The sequence below is a fragment of the Pteropus vampyrus genome, unplaced genomic scaffold, assembly GCF_000151845.1.
Source record: "Pteropus vampyrus isolate Shadow unplaced genomic scaffold, Pvam_2.0 Scaffold117, whole genome shotgun sequence".
Lineage (NCBI taxonomy): Eukaryota > Metazoa > Chordata > Mammalia > Chiroptera > Pteropodidae > Pteropus > Pteropus vampyrus.
The window spans coordinates 2510912-2529565 of NW_011888898.1; the positions used below are offsets into that span (position 1 = coordinate 2510912).

At 56.6% G+C, this 18654-nt stretch overlaps 1 protein-coding gene across 10 annotated transcripts in view; it reads right to left on the reverse strand.

Annotated features, from left to right (window-relative positions):
* Positions 1-18654, reverse strand: part of BCAS4 (breast carcinoma amplified sequence 4) — a 56190-nt gene that overhangs the window by 7829 nt on the left and 29707 nt on the right. For 5 of the 10 annotated variants that reach the window (XM_023534071.1, XM_023534063.1, XM_023534070.1 and 2 more), the window contains 3 exons: positions 17345-17479; positions 15169-15291; positions 14072-14911 (listed from right to left, as the gene is read on the reverse strand). In XM_023534071.1, the coding sequence (XP_023389839.1) occupies positions 14741-14911; positions 15169-15291; positions 17345-17479 (429 nt within the window). In that variant the 3' untranslated portion in view covers positions 14072-14740. Of the gene's footprint in view, positions 1-8263; positions 13734-13988; positions 14912-15168; positions 15292-17344; positions 17480-18654 lie in introns of those variants that run through there. The other 5 variants (XM_023534068.1, XM_011365976.2, XM_023534064.1 and 2 more) reach the window with 4 other exon arrangements.

An 18654-nucleotide genomic window follows, 5' to 3' on the forward strand; every position in this document is an offset into this window, starting at 1 on the left:
GTGGGAAGGGGGTGGGGGGAGCCAGCGCTTCCGCAGCCAGGTGGGCAGGGTTTCGTTGGTGAGACCTCTTGTTGACAGCATGTCCCCTGGATATGATGTCATGAGAAAGGCATTTCACCTCTGTGGTATTCCTCCCCAAAACCCATAACGCCAGTCTGACCACAAGGAAAACATCGGATCAGCCCTAGTCAGGGCTATTGTACAAAACACCTACATTTTCAAAACTGTCAAGGTCATCAAAAACAAGGTAAGTCTGAGGAGCTGTCATAGACCAGAGGTGGCTGGGAGACACGATGACTAAATATAATACGGTTGGTATCCTGGAGGCAATCCTGGAACGGAAAGGAACGCTAGAGAAAAACTAGGGAAATCTGAATAAACTGGAGGTAATTAATAGCGATGTATTGCTGTCGGGCCCTTAGCTGTGACAACGCACCATAGTAAAATAAGACATTAACAGTAGGGGAGCCTGGGTGAGGGGTGTACGGGGACTCTCTGTATCATCGTAGCTACTTGTCTCTAACTCTAAAATAAAAACATTGACTGGGTGGGGGAAGGCAAACAAAACAAACAGCGCTGGCTACCTGCACAGACCAAGCCCCCAGCCTCCCTTCATTCAACCGCAGTGACTGAGTGGTGAGCCCTTCCTGAGCGCTCAGCCCATGATGGACTTGCAGGCCCACAGCCCACTCATCCTCACAGCCACCGAGAGATACCCGTGTCCATAATTACGTTTTGCAGAAAAGGAAACTGAGGCTCAGAGAGGCCCTTGCCCAAGATCGCCCAGCTGGGAGCTGGCAGAGCAGCTCCAGGCTCCGTGCTGCCCCAGCTCCAAGCCAGGACACAGGTGGTCCCAGGGCTGAGCCGGGCTGGGGGGTGAGCTGGACCTAGGATGTCCTGGTGGCCAGGACCCAGGATGTCCCTTCAGTATCGGCTTTCCAACCTCGGGCCCTCACGATCCCCTCTTCCAGCCTCCTCAGAGATCGCAAACTGGTGGCCTCTGGTTAGCATCTGGCCCACAGACATGACAGGTTCGGCTGATATAAATTTAAAAATGAGTTAGCTGCCAACATGGAGGTACTGGGATGTTTCAAATAAATATTGAGCTCCTATTTCTCCCGAACGACAGAGCCATCTGGCCACACTGGACCCACATCCCTGCAGGGTACAGAGAGCTGCCCCTCTAGATAGGGCACGTGCTGTCCAGTTTTCCACCGACCCCACCCAGCCTGACTCATTCGTCCACATGACCTGCGGGCATCTGAGCTGGCTCCAGGCTCACATCTCATCGCTCAGACAAGTCTCCATGGGCTATCAAGGAGCCAGATGGAGAAGGCTTTGCTTCCAGTCCCGTGCCCTGGGAGAGAACTGTCAGCCTGGGGTCACCGCCCAAACCAGAGGCTGCTGCCTTTACTCACGGTCTCCTCTGTGCCCACAAGAGCCTAGGAGGCAGGTCCTGCGATGGTGCCCATTTGATGGAAGAGAAAAAGACTGAGAGAGGACAGGGTAGGTCTGTGCCCAGGGCCACACAGCTGGTAAAAGACAGAGCTGGGACTCACACTGGCTCTTCTGAGCTCCTGGCACCTGCCCCGCATGAGGGGCAGCCCAAACGACCTTCGCCCTTGGTCCCTTCTCGGTCCCGCTTCAGGGCTTTCTGCACCTCAGGCCACACCTGGCTGCCCGACACCCGCCCCCAGGCCCCCCGCCCCTTGTGTCTGCTCCAGGGCCCACTGTCTTCCAGAATGCTCTGCCAGCTGTGGGCAGAGCCCCTCCCATTCCTCTGTAAGCAGCCCCTGCGTGTCCAGTCCTGCCTGCAGGGCTGGGCTGGCCAGCCTCACTGCGCCTGCACAGTCCCCTTCCTCCCACAGCCCCTGACCCCGCCTGGGCCCAGCCTCTACCAGCCTAGGGACTACGGAAGCTGGTGGCAGTGGGAGGCTAAGGCCCTGGTGACAGGAGCAGAGATGGAGACTCTTAGAGCAGGCAGCCCTGCCCAGGAGGACCCTAGCAGCCAGGACAAGCTGGTGCAATCTCGGTATAGGTGATGCTGACCCTGGCAGCCGCTCTAGAAGGTTCTTGGATCCCTGTGGATTCTGCTTTTAGCTGGAGGAAAAGCGTTAACATGGAAACCAGCAGAGGAGGAGCCCTGAAAGTTCTGCCAAGATACTGGCTACTAAATCCCAGTTCACACACAGTCAGCGGGGAGAAACGGGACCGCCAGGTATGGGGAGTCATGGCACGGCCCCCTCCGGAACCAGATCTCACTGGGGGCCCAGCTTCTAACCAGAGTCTGATCTCCCAACCTTGGCCCCTCCTCCCTCCAGCCCCTCTGCCCTCCCAGCCCACCCCCTGGAGTTGGGGTCCTACGCCCCTCCTCTAGCTGATGGTTCGTACTGAGTCATCCTGTTTGAATACGAAGGCACCTGGGCTTTGTTTCTCATCACAGGGCTACTGGTTGTAATGGTCTGATTACAAACAAGATACAAATATGTTTTACATGAATATTTATAATTCAGCACCTGCTACGTTCCAGAGACCCAAACACAAGCCCTCTTACAGAGGCGGAGACTGAGGCTTCCATGGGTTAAGTGAGTCACTGCAGGCCCACCTGCTAACCAGAACCTTTATCCACCCAGGCTCTTCAAATTGGACCCTTCGACTCCCCGCTGCAACATCCAGCCCGTGCTCAGTCCCGTCTGCTAATTCTTCCCCAACACAACTGCCACCATCTGTCCCTCCTCCAGCCGCTGCTCCTGCCCTCGATCTCCACACGGCAGCCTGAGGGACTGTCCTAAAAAACAAACTGGATCCTCCACTAAGCACCTCACGGCAGTGAGAACAAAATCTGACTCCTGGATGTGGCCATCGGGCCCTGTCACCACGGTCACCAATGGGCAGTCCTCAGGCCAAACCCAGACCACAGATGCGTCCCGCGTGGCCTCCGCTAGGCTGGGTTTCTTTACTAATATTGTCGCTCTTATTTGTTTGGTTGTTTTGTTCTCATATTTTTTCATTAAAGGCCATTTCTTTTTGAAAAATGGATTTCAAGCTTCTCTTTACAAATCTGAAGCCCTGGCACACTGGGCGATGACAAGCCAGCACTGAGCGCCGGCTGCCCTTGGAAGGGAATGTGTGCTCTCGTCTGCGTGTCCCCCGGCCATGTCACTCATTTCTGCCACCTGCCTGGCCCCGTAGAGCTGGGAGTTTTTGACCCCAGATCCACACGACCCGGCCTGATCTCCAAACTTGGTCTGTCGCTTCCTGTCACTCACAACCCTCCAGCCCAGAGCCTGGACCTCAGCAGGGTCTGTCCTGACTCGGGACCTTTCTGCCTGCTGTCCCCTCTCAAGGCTTTTCCACCAGGTCTCCTAGTGCTGGTTCTTCCTTCAGACCCTTCTAAGGGACCCCCAGTCATCGATGTCACCTTCCCTCCCTCGCTGCAGCTCTGTAAAGCATATTCCCTTTACCTTTTTCCATGGTTACCACCAGACTCCCCACCAGGCTGAGCTCCACGGGGACGGGGACCATGTCAGTCTTCAGAGCCACAGCCTCGGTGGCAGCCCAAGTCTGGTGCACAGGAGACGCTCAGCCAATGAGACATGGGACAGGAAGGGTCTGGGGCTGGCCTCTCGCCAAGTCAGGCCCAGGAGCCCAAGACCGACGATGACAGTCGTTAACTCCTGATGAGGGCACCTGCATTCCGGCGTCCCTGGCTGGCTCAAGGTCGGCGTCCCTGCCCTGTCCAGGTCTGTGACCCTCTGTTGGAGACACGAGGTCACGTTAAAAATAAAGCCCGCACTAAAAGCGGTGCGCTGCCCTGGACGGGAGCCTGCAACAGACAATGGGTGAGAACGACAACTCTGGCGAAACCCAAAGTGCGGAGTCTGGTGACTGTACCGGACCAGCTGGTGTCTGGGCTTTGACAACCGTGCCGTGGTGACGAGAGGTGACGACCATGGTGGGAATGGAGTAAGGGACCCAGGGACACTGTACTGTCTTTACAAGTTCTCTGCCCATCTAACGTTATCCGGAACACAAAGGTCATTTAAAAATAAGTAAATAATGCATCTCTACGGCGGCACATACAGAGCGCTGAAGGAACACCACGGATAACGAGGCACTAAAGAAACATCAGCGTCCTCGACAATAATAAGGGCAGCTGAATCTTATATGACCTCAGTGACTGCTCATGACCATCCTATGCAGAGGATGTGACTGCAAAAGGTTCGGTAGGCTTGGAACTCGCTCAAAGCATGACACTTGCAAGTGACGGAGCCGGCTTCGTGGGCGTGTGGCCTATGTAGTCAGCCACACAGGCCTAACGCTTGGTCCAATGCTCCGCGGTCACTGTCTTGAAAACTTCTTCATACACTTTGACAAAGGGGCCTCGTGTTTTCATCCCGCACCGGGCCCTGCAAAGTCCGTAGCTGCTGGTGACGACAGAGCCGGACCTCAAACGGGGCCCTGTGTGCTTCCTGGGTGGGAATGCCCCATCCGGCACCATGACTCAGAAAGGTCACCCGTGGTGGCTCACGGACAGCATGCGGCCAGTGCTCCCGGCTGAGAAAACCCCCTGGGGCAAAGCTGGGCGGTGGGAGCAGGCGTGGAATTGGCGGGGAGAGGGGACATCAGCAGGCGGACCAGGCTGGAGCCGCCCCTGACCCTGTCTGGGTGTAGGGCAGGGGAGGCGGGGAGTCTTTCCCAGCACTGGGACAAGCCAGCCACCCACGCCCAGTGGCCTGCTCGGTGCAGCGGCGTCCCTGTCAAATGGAGATGCGCCACCTCGCCACGGAGGCACGGCTCTGCCCAGGAACCCTGCTGCCAGGGTCCCACCTCCAGATGTGTCCTCGAGCCCACAGCGGCAGCTGCCTAAGGTCCAGCAGCTGGCTGCTGTCACAGCGGAGCTGCACATTTCTCACTCTGATGCTGGTTATCAACACACTGACTCCTCAGAGGTTTCGTGGGCTGGCCGCAAAGGCGGTCGGTTCCACAAAAGAGTTGAAAATAGCACCCATTAGCTCTGGGAAGCAGAAGGCAAACACAGGCACTATGGACCATTTTGTCGGGGTCCCTAATGGGGGCAGCTGTTCTCCATTAAATAAACAAGCCATTAAGGCAAAAACAGAGGCATCTATCAGAACCACAGGTGATAAGGCGCTGCCTACAGACCCGCCCCACGCTGCTGCCCAGCCGAGGGGAAGAGCCTTCCCCTGGGCTGGGCAGCCATCTCCTGACCGCTAAAGGGATCTGCTTCAGGGGCAAGGCCCAGACTGGCACCTGTGCCCCTTCTCCCCCATTCCAGGTGTCCAGGTGGCCTTGGACGCCTCTTCTCGGACACAGGTGTCCTCAGAGCTCCCGTCTGGGATCCGCCAGGCCTGGCCTTCTCCACCGCGTGACCTGCAGGCTGGCCTGTGAGTCTCCGACGGTCACTGTCGCCACAATGATTTGATCCCCACGGCCTTGTCCTTCACCAGAGGCCCCGGGCGCTTGTCGCAGACACCCTTTCGCAAGAACTTCCTTCATGTGCTGTCCTGGTCCTATGGGGACATTTTATCCCTCGGGCTCCTGAGAGTCGATGGGATGGTTTTTGACCGTCTGAAGAGTCGAGAGCGAGAGGGAGGAGGGGGAGCTGGAGAGGGCACGGCGGGGGCGGGGGCGGGGGCGGAGGGCGGAGAGAAGCAGAGGGAGGGGAAGGAGACGCAGACGGATGGACGGACGGAGGCGGGACGGACGGGGACAGAGAACAAAACGAGGTGGGGGGAACTGGGAACAAGACGAGGGGCGCTCAGAGAGAGGACAGAGATGGGGATGAGGGGGAACGTGGGGAAGAGAGAGGGGGAATGGAGATGGACGGATGAGGAGGGAAAACCGAGGAAATGAGAGAGAACGGGAAGAAAGGGCCGAGCGGCTCCGACGTAAACGGGAGGCGGGCCAGACGGGGGGTGGCGGGAACGGAGGGCGGGGCGCAGGCTGGGGACGCGGAGACTGTGATGGCAGTGTGGAGTCAGGGCCTCCCCAAATTCAAGCCAGGTCACTGGGCCCGGCCAGGACACGAAAAACCACCCTCCTTCCCCTTCCTCCACCTGCCAAACCCATCAGAGAAATAATACTCTTAGAGGACAAAGGCCGCCTCGGAAGACGGGTCAGGCCCTGTGGAATGGACACCATCTTCCCTTAAGGGCAACGCTTATTCGGGACTCCTGGAAACCTCTGGTCTGAAGCTCCACCCCAGGGCCTGCCACTGGCCTCGCCTGGCCTCCCCCCTGCTGGTCTCAGTCCTCTATGGTTGCAAAGAGAGGAGAGGAAGACAGACAGGGGCTGAGCATGCTCCCCTTCCGCCCACCCCGGCTCCAGCCCCTTGTCGGCCTTGTGCCACCAGCAGAGACCTTCTCCATGTCATTCATGGCTGTTTCTCCTGTGCCTCAAACGGCGCCTGGCATATAGAAGATGCTTAATCAATACATGCTGGACATCGACCGAGAGCCCCTCTGCCTCCCTGGACGAGCTCGTTCAGCCTCGTTCAGCGCCTCTGGCCCTGAACCCCACCCTCGATTCGCCAACTGGGGGTCCACATGCAAACGCATCCAGATGGACCCTCAGCACTCACGCAGCAACTTGGATGGATCTCCAGGGAATTATGCCACACAAGAAAAGCCAATCCCAAAAGGTTACATGCTGTAGGATTCCATTTATAGAACATTTTCGAAAGCTAAATTTTAGAAACGGAGGGCAGATTAGCAATTGCCAGCGGTTGGGCAAGGGGGGAGAAGGCGAAAGCGGAAACGCCCGAGCGCAGAACTGATTCGACACACACGAATGAGTCCAGGTGGGACGGGGAGGTCGGGGTAGGAGCGGCGACTGTATCCGTGTCAACAGCCCGGTGGTCACATCGTGCTGCGGTTCTGCAAAATGTGAGCCGGTGCAAAACGTGCAAGGGATCTCTCCATACTATTTCTTATAACTGCATATGAATCTACAATGATCTCAACAAAGAATTTCAATCTCACACACACACACACACACACACACACACAGAATGGACCCTGTTTTCCCACCTCCACCCTGGCCACCCTAGTCCAGGCCACCAGCATCTCTCCCTGGACCATCCCAGCATCTCTAACCTCCTAACCTGCACCCTTACTTACACACCCAGCATCTTCCTTCATGTGGCAGATGCAGGGCAGAGCATGTCTCAAAGTCCTCCACGGTGGCCCCACGACCTGCTCCATCCTCTCCCCCAACCTTTACCTCCAGCTCCAACAGGCTGCATGCTCAGGCCTCATGCTCCTTCAGCTGGCCCAGCCACCTGCATACTCTCCTCCCTCCAGGGTGCCGGGCTTCCCTGACCCCCTCCCCCACCCCCAGGCACACATCTCCCTGCCCTTCATGTCCCTCTCTCCCGTGGGGCACATTATAGATTACACTAGACTAACATCTGAAACCCCCGGGTTCTGAGGATCTGAAACAGCTCCCAGCTCATACAGGTGAGCGCATGATAAATACTGGTCGAATGAATAAATGAATGAATGAATGAATGAATGAACAAAAAAAGCGGGAGGTGGGTGGATATTTGACATTGAGGGAGTTAAGCCCAGCCCAGGGGCTGGGGAAGGAGAGGTAAAGCCCTGGGGTCACAGGTATGACGGCTCCTGGAGCAGCCAAGGACAACTTGAAGGTGGACGTGGGGTAGGGCGGGGAGGTGGTGTGTTCGCGCAGAGTGGGATGGGCACAGCTGTCTCCAGGCACAAGATCCCAAGGTCTCCAGGGGAAAAAAGCCCAAGGTACAAAGGGAGAGGAGCCCATGACAGGACCCTGCTGGCCAGGCCATGCTGCCTGCCCCACCCCCACCCCAAGACAACCCGAAACAGGAGTTGGGGTGGAGGCTGTGCTCACTCTCTGGTGCTTCTGGGGGGTACAGGGGCCAAGCTTTCGGTGGTCCCCACTATCTGCCTATTTACTCCCCCAAAACAAGTGTGGCTCATGCTGTTTATGGGAATGAGGGTAAGGATAGAGGTGGGGTTCACAGAGGTCCTCAGATTTGAACTCGTGACATCCCCTCCAAAGCCCACGTGTTGCTGCCAGCACAGAGAGCAGGGCCCTTTCATCCGGTACAGTAAACCGTGTCCCATTTCCAAACCCCTCAGACAGCAGTCGTCCCCCTTTCTGGTGTGTGACTTTGGCCAAGGCACTTAGTCTCTCTGTGGCTTGGTTTTCTCATCCGGAGAAAACACAGGGTGTTTTGCCCGTGTAACTGCAAAACACAGGGTGTTTTGCCCGTGTAACTGCAAAGTGCTTAGAAAACAGTAAGTGCTCAATGAATGCTGGCTAATTCCATGATCACGATGGCCCCCTGAATTCATATTCTTTTTAAACGCCATCATTAGCTTGCAAACAGCCCAAGTGTACAATTTTATAACATTACATTTTTAGTATTTAATGCATTCAGTTCCAAAACATGAACATTTAAATTAAATCACAATTGTGGGAGCCAATTTTACTACTGCTTTGATTTTTAATCACAAGGATCCGCAAAAATATTAAGTGCCAGGACATCTCTCAGCCACTAAGAGGCATGACTCATCTATCAATTAGGGTGCTTAGTTCACAGTAGGTGCTCAGTAAATGCCTGCTGGCCAGACAGTGACAGGTTACAGGAGGCTGCACTGGGCACAGAGACACTGGCAGCCAGTGCCATGAGCAGCCTGTGGCCTCCCATTTCTCTCGTAGCAATGACTCGTGCCATTTGAGCCCCTCCTGGCCACCTCAGCCCCTAAACACACTCTTTGGGCCATCGCTCAATGCCTCTGGAGCCAGGTCCAGGACAGCAAAGAGCTGCCAGAGACAGGAAAAGAAAAGGCAGACCTGGGGCCACAATGCTGAGATCCCCAACCCGACTCACAGGAGGCACCTCCCAAGGGGCGCTCGGTGAGGCCCAGCCCTGACGCAGCCCCCTCCCTGCCCCAGCTCCTCGCTCCTCTTAGAAGCTAGCATTACCCCACTCTGACTGGGTTCCCAGGTTAGTTATTAGGATCCTCCAAGGAACAAGAACTTTGGCCTTGACTTCAGATCTGGCAACGTGACAAGGTGTGACGGTATCTGCCGGAACAGGCCACCCGGATGAACTCGCTGCTTAATGAGACGTGGTTTATTTTCCCTGCAGAAAGCTGACCATGGACAGAACCAAGTTCAAGAGCTTTCCGGGCTCCTTGGACATCAAAAGGATCACACGCACTTTCTCCAGATGCCACGACCCGCACTGCAGGCATCACCGAGGCATCTGCACAAATGAAGGCCACGACCTCCGCTCATCACGTCACCTCAGAGCCCGCGATGGCCGACCGCTGCGGCTCAACCTCTGCCCAGCCCACCCTCACTCAGGAACGCTGCACAAGCTGGTGCCAAGCCACTGCCACACAGCACACCACGCCGTCCCCTCCCAAATTCCTTTCCTCGCCTATATCGGTGACTTCCCCTGACCTCTCTTTCCCCTTTTTCTGTCATACACAGGAAGTCAGAAGCACACGGCCCTCCTTATAATTACCGGCTAATTGTACCTGCCTGTGGGTTTTCCTTTCTGGGAAGACCAGGAGCTCAGGCACGGACCCAGTGTGATCATTTCTTCATCCTTTGGTGCCCGATTCACAACCGTTATTACTAACAGCTCCCATGTACCAAGTCTCAATACGCACCGAGCATGTCACTGCCCAAGCTAAAATGTCCTAACTTCTGTGAGCCTCAGCTTCCTCATCTGTGAAGTGGGAATGGAAAAAGGGCCTACGTAACAGGCGGGCATGAGGATGAGCCAAGCTCGGGCACGTGCAGCGCCGGCTCGTGCTGACCCAAACAAGAGCCCCGGAAACTCTGGCTGCTGGCATCACGTAAATATGACATCAAAGGTTAAGAGTCCCCACCTACTCCTGAGAGACTCTCAGTTTGGTGGAAACGGGTGAAGACACAGCAACTCCCCAAGGTGCCGTCCGTGTCCACAGGGGAAGGAGCAGGGGGTTAGGGGAGCCCAGAGGAAAGTTCCCTGGGGAATCAGGTGGCTTCCCAGAGGTGGCAACGTTTCTCTGACTTGGCCTTGAACAATGAATAAACATTACCAGGCAGGGAGCAGGAAGGGTATTCCGGTCGGGGGAACCAGCAGGTACAAAGGCCGCTAGCTCCGGAGATGGCAGAACTTGGTCTAAGGATGCTGCTGTCACAGTGATGCCGCTGATGGTAGCGGTGTTTGGGAAAAGACACGTTGGGTGTGTCTCACCAACCAGGGAGAGGCTGGGGTGCTCCCATGAAGGCCTCGACAAATAGCTCCCCCTCAAAATAAAAACCCCTCATCATCAAAAGGAACTTCCTCCCCACGCACCCTCAAAATCTCAACAAGAATGCAATGCTTAAAACAAAACTCTGGTTCCCAAACCAGCCAGCCAGGAGCCCTCTGTCCCTCCCCAGCACGCATACCACCAAATATCCAGAGCCAGACAAACCCATTAATGTGCGAGAAGCCTGGGAGCCAGCTCGGTAGGGGGCTGGCGGGCGCTGGGGACCTGCACCCCTCTCCTCCATTGTCGTGCTAATATTTGCCATCTGCTCATGTTGCATTTTACCGCAAGGGATGACGGGGGCAGAAGGAGAAGGCGCAATGGAACCTCCTCTGCCTTCTTTGTGTTGGTGCCTTGCTGGCCTCCACCACGGAGATAAAGCCCCAGCCCGGCCTGCCTCCTTCCGGGAGTGACCCTCTAGGGGGACTGGGCAGAGGGAGGGGGAGGCAGCCCAGCCCGGCAGAGCCTCTGGCCCTCCCTCCCTCTCCACTGGGCTGGGCGGGGTGGGGAGGGAGCTGGGGGGGCACGGAGGAGGAGGAGGGGAGGAGACGCCAAGCCTGGCACTGACGACTCCTGCAGGCCAGCCTGGGCAGGGCAGTTTCACCCACAGTCTCCATTACCTCCATGCAAGCCCAGGAGGCTGCCCCAAGCTGCCAGGAGAGAGGCAGGCAGGGACACTCCCTCCATCCCAGTTCTCCATGGCCCGGAGACGGCCTCCGGAGACATCTAGGGTGGCCATCAGGGCCATGGAATCCCGCAGACATCCACTGATTCCTATTTACTGCATACCTACTGGGTGCTTGACCTGGGTAGGAAACGCAACTGCCCACAGACAGAGACTGAGAATGGGTACTTGGGCCAGAGACAGCTTGGCAGGGATGCTGCTCAGAGTCTCAGACTTCTGTTTTTCTTTTCTTTTTTTTAAAGAGCCAGAAGTACAGATTCTTACGAGAAATTTGATTTTTAAAACGCTGGGGCAACTAATTCAAATTAAATATATACATATACCAAAGCTGGCCTAAGAACACGTGTCGATGGGGTAGATCTGGCCGAAGGATCTCCAGTTTGCAGCCTTGGTCCCTGAGGCTGTGGACCTTGCCCTTGGGAAGATCGTAGGGGGAGGAGAGAGACGCACTGAACAAGGTCAAAGCAGGATCAAAGCCTGGACCTGCCACTTGTGGTATGTGACCCTGGGCAAGTGAATAGCCCTCTCTGAGCCTCAGGCTCCATCCTCATGAACCGGAATAATAACATCTACCTCTGGAGTTGTTATGGGAAGTTGAGACAAGGCTCTGAAAGCCCTTCACGTACCTGCTCATTATAAGTACGACAGTTGGAGTAATAGTATACGCTCAATAAAACCACTGGCTGTTAGTCATGCTGCTGCCAAAGCTGGAGGCTCCTGCGGGGGCTGGCACCGAGCAGGGAAGGGGCTGCCTCTCTAATCTTCCTTGGTCCCCAATGCCTCTGTGGGGGTAGAGACCATCCGCCTAAATCCAGAGCTAAGGAGTGTGCTGGGTGCTATCGATCTTCCTCACAGTGTTTAACATTTAGGGGAGGAAAAATCCAAATGTCTAGCTTTCTCCCCTAAATAGGAAAATCTGGCTACGCTTGGTCCCCATTTCTTTAAGGCTGCTGCTGGGCCATGTCCGCCCCTTTAGATGAGGCCTGGGCTTTGCAATTCGCCCGAGTTCCCACCACTCCTTACTGTGTTACACCTGGAATGAGTGTGGTACACTCATTCATGTCACCGGATTGCCCTGTGGGCATCTGTGGGTGAACAGGGTGGCTAGGCGGGTCCAAAACCAGTCCACGAGACATACACACTCCCTCGTCAGCCCGGCTCTGTGCGGGTGTCAGGCCTTGGCCCCAAGTGGTTTTGCTATTAGCCAAAGAGATTTCCTGGGAAAGCATCTCACTCTCATCCATCGGAAAATTAATCAAAATGACACCTCGTGAACAAGCTGTTTTGGCTCAGCAGAAAACGGTGGTTTACAACAAATTAGTGAGGTCGCTCTGGGCCCTTGGGCACACGCACCCCTGGGCATATGCACCAAGGGGAGGGCCTGGCATGGTCAGCAGCACACCCATAGCGGCCACCGGGCCGTGACCGGGCCTAGGCCAAGGGGACACAGTGACCCTAATGTGGTCTCCCATGCCCTTCCCAGGCCGGCGGCCCGCATGACTCGAGCTCCATCGTAGGCTTTCACTTCTGCACACGGCTGATGATCTCCAGATGCACGGGGCCGTCTGCGTGCAGGCGCTGGGCTGGCAGGCGCCTCCTCATACAGGGTCTCTGGGACCCAGATACTCATCCAGGAGACCTGGGCCCCCCAACCTGGAGCCTCTTTTCTCTCTTCCAGTTGGACAAGGGCCCTGAGACCCTGCGAGGTGAGAACTGCAGTCTGCTCAGGGCACAGAACGAGGTGTTTCCAGGCTGAGGAAATGCACTTCTAACAACTGAGCCCAAGCCTGGGGGGCCCACGCACCCTGCTCAGCTTTCGAGTTCAAGACTCAGCAAGACGTCGCCGACCCTGAACGTCCGCCTTAGCTCAGGGCAGGGCACCAGCCCTGGCAATGCTCCAGACAAAGCAAATGTGACCAGTCACGCCCCCCATTACCCTTAGAGCAGTCTTCGACTCCTCTGTGTGGCCCAAGGCCCCGCCCAATCTGGCCCCGACCTCATCCCTCGTCCCTCTCCCTACCGCTCACTCAACCAACCCACGCTGGACTTCCTGCCACCTTGTTTACGATGCAGGTCGCAGCTTCCATGGCCCTTCCTGAGAGGCCATCCCTGACCCCTCTCCCGCCACGGCCAGCCAGGGCCCCCTTTAGAAACAACTGTCTGCTGCATTTTCTTAGGATTTGGTCATGGTCTGTGTTCTCTCACTAGGCACAAGCTTCCTGAGGGAAGAGATGACAGCTCCGTCCCCAGCAGCGTGAGACAGAGTTAAGAATGTGAGTTCATATCCTCATGCCCAATGTGTGACCTTGTGTAATCTGGCTGTGCCTCAGTTTGCTCACCAATAAAATGGGGATAAAAAGAGCCCCTCGCCCATGGGATGCTGAGCTGAGAGCAGTGCCTGGCACTGCAGGGCTGGCTGTATGTCACCATCGCCATGACGCCTGCTCACCGCTGAGCGATGGGGCAGTCTGTCCTGCACCACGACATTACCCACAAGCAAAGCTGGCCTGTCAGACCCCCCAGTGCTCAGAACCCTCCTTCAGAGATGTCTAGAATCTTTCTCTTCCTTTTTATTCCCACTGCTTTGGCGGAGGCCCTCATCACCTTGCATCAAACACAAACCGGTTTTCTAGCAAGCATGTGATCGTGCCCACGTCCGCGAACCGGCAGTGAGGCTATCTGAGGCTTCTGGCGGCTCTGCGACCTGCCCACGGTCACGCAGCTAAAAAATGCTACGCGAAAGAGAAGCACAGTTCTTCGTTAACGTCTTGGAACATTATCAGGATCGATGTAAAAGTGTAATCAAAAACTTCTATGCCACGTTGTGCGGTGTGAAAACACAGACCTTTGTACCATGAAAACACATCCACTGTAGCGTGAAAACACGCACATTTTTGTATCTGGGCGCTGAGGGCCCAGGGCACCTGGCCGGCGCTGCCTGTGGACTGACCGCAGACGACTGATCGCAGACGTCACGGGCAGCTCACCTCGGAGGCAAAAGGGCTGGGCTTCAGGCGGAGCTCGTTAGGAGGTGGCACACCGCTGTCCCCAGGCCTTCAGGCCTCCTGGGACCAGCCCAGGCCATGGCCAGCACCTAGTCACAGGGGTAGGGCCGGGTCTGAGTCCCTGGTGCTGTGGGGACGGGTGCTCTGTGCCCGCCCTGGGCCCCCCCACTACGTCCGCAGACTGAGGAAGAAGAGAGGGTAGAGTCTGGTGAAGTTAGAAAAAGCAAGGACCCATTTTCTCCCATCTCGCCCCCAAAGGCCCCCACCCTGCTCCAGGGTGAAGGTTGAGGGGCTCCCTCCCAGATCCCATGAAGTGGTCCCCACTCATCCCCCGACTCTGGAAAGACCATGGGGGGAGACAGCGATGGGTGGCCTATTTCTCTTGGGGCATAGGCTCACCCCACAGGGACAGGAACCCTTGCCGGCATGCACATGGTGCCAGGTGACGCTCCAGCGCCCATGTCCCACCCTAGCCTCCGCTCCACAGGACCCCTAGAGGGCGGGTGGGGCCGGAGATGAATCTGGGCTTGCGAGGAGCAGCTGCCCACTACCGCGGGGAGGAGGGCTGCTGCGGGCTCTCTGAGCAGGGTGGCAGTGTCCACCTTGGGCAGGCACCGAGGGGAACTGACTCGAGACACTGTGAAATCCTGGCTTGAGGGAAATCCAGATGGAAGAACAGAGAACCATCTGGGCGTTTCGCGAGGACTCTGACCCCCAGACAGCAGTTTCAGTTGTCAGAACCAGGCAGAGAGACCCAGCTGAGCCAAGTGGGGCAGAGCCAAGCGGGGCAGAGCCAAGCAGGGCAGAGTGCTGTCTCTGGGTCCAGGCCTTACAGGTTCAAATTCCAGCTCCACCACTTCCAGGTGGGCGAGCAACTTGACCCTTTGATGCCTCAGTTTACCCATCTGTAAAATAGGGACAATGACCAGACCTACCTCTCAGAGTGGGATGTGAGGTGTCTGCACAGTCAGGGACCCAACACAAGCTGTGACGACCATCAGTCTATAAGGACCCCTCAGCTTGCACCCTGGGGGTAGGTACAGCCCTGGGAACCCTTGGGCCTGCACACGCGCGTGTGCATACACGCTCACCTGCACTGTCTGCCCCAGACAAAGCCCTTCTGGGGCCAAGATCAACATGCCAGGGGTGCAGGATGACTCACCATCCCTGGCTGCAATGCGTTTCCTGGAACAAGTTGCCACAGAGAGGCCTGGGGGCCCCGAGTCTGGCAGACACGAGAAGGGGCAGGTCCTGGCACACCCAGCCGCACCCTGGTGGGACGTTGCTGCAGGAGCAGGAGGGGGCTCCTCAGTATCAAAGCCCCACGGGGGCGCCAGCCCCAGCACTGACCTCAGACACGTGACTCTCCTTCTTCAGGCCTTAGTCTCTGCCTCTCATTGGGGACACTAGTGCCAACTGCATGGGGACAATTATGCAGATCATCCAACAGGCTATCGGCAGCCAAGGACCTCCAATCTTCCTCCCCCAACATGCTTCTAAAGCCATCGGTGGACACAGCACTGTGTGACTGGGGCACTCCCAGACACCCAGGGACAGTTTACCGCAACTCGGGGGAGAGGAGGACAAAGGAAGCAGCTTGTGACTTCACAGTTGTTGGAATGCAGAAAGCTTGCATTTGTCTGGAGAGGGGGCAATCCCGGAGGGCTTTTCAGAGGAGGCGGCATTAACTCGGGCTCTGAAGGATCAATAGGAGTTTCTAGACCATGAGATCTATGGGGCCACTGTCCAGCTGTTATTGGCCTTGGGCAAGTCACTCACAGGCGGGTGAGCAGCACATGCCTCAGGCAGGTATAGCACAAGATGGAACAAGGGGTCCTGGCAGGGGCTGGGGAGTGAATGCCTAGCCAGGCATCCCGAGTCACGTTCAAATAACATTGCCCGACTGCACAGAATGAGTTCGCATGAGCCCAATTCTGCCCGTGGGCTGCAAGACTGCACCCCCTGAATCCTTCCAAACTTCCACTTCCTCATCTGTCGAATGGGGATGACACTAATATGCAGTGCACATGATGGCCGGGGAAGGCAAATGAGCCAGGGCACGCGAAGTGCCTGAAGCAGCGCCTGGAACGCTTACGCGATGAATGAGTCTCTGTGATAACACGAAGTGGAGACGTAGGGGCAGGCGAGAGGGACGGAGACGACGGAGGAGATGGGGTACCCCCAGACAGAGCCCAAGGAACAGTGTGAGACTCCACCGGAGGCAGGACAGGGTGGCTGGACGGGCAGACACCTTTCCTCTGAGGGGCAAGGCCACAGAGACAGGTCACCCAGGGCTCCAACCCAGCCTCATCACATCAGGCTGTGTGACCTCGGACAAGTCCCTTCACCTCCCTGAGCCTCAGTCTCCTCGGCTATAAAACGGGGCTGATGACAATAGTACTTTCTTCCAAAGACTGGTGTGAGAATTAGATGCTATGTAAAACAGTACGTAAAGCATTTAGAACAAACTTAACATAAACCGTTGTGATAATTATCAAATACAGCCTAGGGCAGGATCTCACACCCAGCATTACTGACACTGAGAGCTTAGATCATTTTCTGTTGTGGGGGCTGCCCTGGGCATTACGGGATGTTTCACAGCATCCCTTGTTTCTACCCATTAGATACCAGCAGCACCCCTCATCTCCAGTTGACAACCAAATGTCTCCAGACATGGCTCAATGTCCCCTAGACTAGGGGACCAGCACATGATAAGTTAGAAAGACAAATATGTCTTAAATATTAAAGGTCTTAATTGCAGGCTGAGTCTGGCCTCAATTTTTCTGCCAGTAAAAGGGACACAATGATCCTTCCTTTCTTCTGGGGTCATAAGGAGGGTCTCAGAAAAGCAGAGATGTGGGCGGGAGAGGCCTTTGCAAGTCACAACGGGCCACACGCAGGCTGGACCCCGTCCACCCTCCCCGGCCCCTCTGGGCTGCTAGAGGCTGACTCGCGCCTTGGGAAGGATGGCCTGGCCTGAATTCTGGTGCTGCTCTGAGCCTGTCCTCAGGTTTGTGGGGCAGGGACAGGGGAATAGCGTCTGTTTCTGCTTACTGTGCTAATCCCAGAAGGACCACAGGGTTTGGCAAACCCCAGGCGCTCAATAAATGGGGGATGAATAAACGAGCAGTCATGGCACTGAAGCTCAAAGCTCAGGGTCAGAAGAGGCACCCGAGGGAGAAACCGAGACGCCCAGCCATGCGGGCCAGCCCTCCTCTGGCCAGCCAGACACCATTTCCTGTCTGTAGAAATGAGATGTGCCCTTTGAACTCCCATTTCCTGAGCCCCTCTCCCCACTCCAGGGTCTAGGAGGAGGCGGGAGGTGGGGAGATACTCACGGTCCTGAAGCGGGGGAGCCCCGCGGACCCCAGCCACCTCCGCAGGGCCTGTGAGAAGGCCCCGTGGTCCCTCTCAGCCTGAAGCACGTGGTCTTCCAGGAAGGAGACGTGGCGCCCCACCATCTTGACGAAGGCCTGGCGGAGAAAGCAGACAGCAGACATGCCACATCTGCCAAGCACAGGGGCACATTTCTGGCCCCCTCGGCCAGCAGAGACGCCAGGCCCTCAATCGCTGCCACCAAAGGGCTCCTGGAGAGGTCGGGGCTACTTAGCTGGGAGGTCACCTTCGGGAACCCTGACGATGACAGTGACAGGCCTGGTCAAGCCTCTACTTGTGTCCTCCCATATCCTCCCCATACGGACCCGAATTTTTAGCCTCCGTTTTGCAGAGGAGGGAAACGAAGGCCCAGAGAGGTTGGGTCACCTGCCCTAAGCCGCACAGCTCTCTCCAGGCCTCACTCTCCACATGGCCTTTGTACCAGCTCTCTCCATGCTGGCGGTGCCCTTCTGTCCGCTCTTGACGGGGCGGATGCTGCTCGTCTTTCAGGCCCTGGATCGACTGTCCCCTCCACAGGGAGGCCTTCCCTGAACACCCGATCGAACGCAACCCCTGAGCCGCTGTGGAACCGCTGCTTCCTGTCTTCCTAGCCCTCTTCGCCCTCTGAACTTCTTCCCTGTGTGTTTATTCACAGTCCACCTCCCTCTGCAAGGCCAGCTCTGAGCGAGCAGGTGCTGAGTCAGTGTTGTGCACCGGCCAAGACCAGAGCCTGGTCAGCTGGCTGGTGAATGCATGAATGCATGCACACGTGAATGAATGCACGCATGAATGAATGAAAGAATCAATGCATCCTTAGCAAAAAGACATTGGACGGACCCAAGATGGCGGTGTTGTCGTGCTGCTGCTGCCCTGTGGTTCTGGCAGGGGCAGAGCCAAGGGGCTGAATAAGCCACATCAGGGGTGTGTATGTGCGTGTGCGTATATGTGTGTGCGTGTGTGTATTTAGTCAGGGGGAGGACAAGGCGACATGGGCTAGAAGCTTCTCCTGACCAGGGCTCCGGCCCTGGAGCTCGGAGGCCATGTTTAGCCAGCACATCTGGTTGCAAAACACAGAAGAAAGTCCTGCCATCCCCTTCCTCCAGCCGATTCCAATTTTACGCTCCCTGTGCTAAGACCAGTCTGGTGGGGAGTGAGGCCGCCGAGAAATGCGTGCTCACGAGGTCTGACCCGCTTCCAAAATGCCTGCCAGCGAGGGCAGCCCTGCCCAGCCAGGCCTGGAAGAGGCCAAGCCTGGGCCACCCCAGCCTGTAGC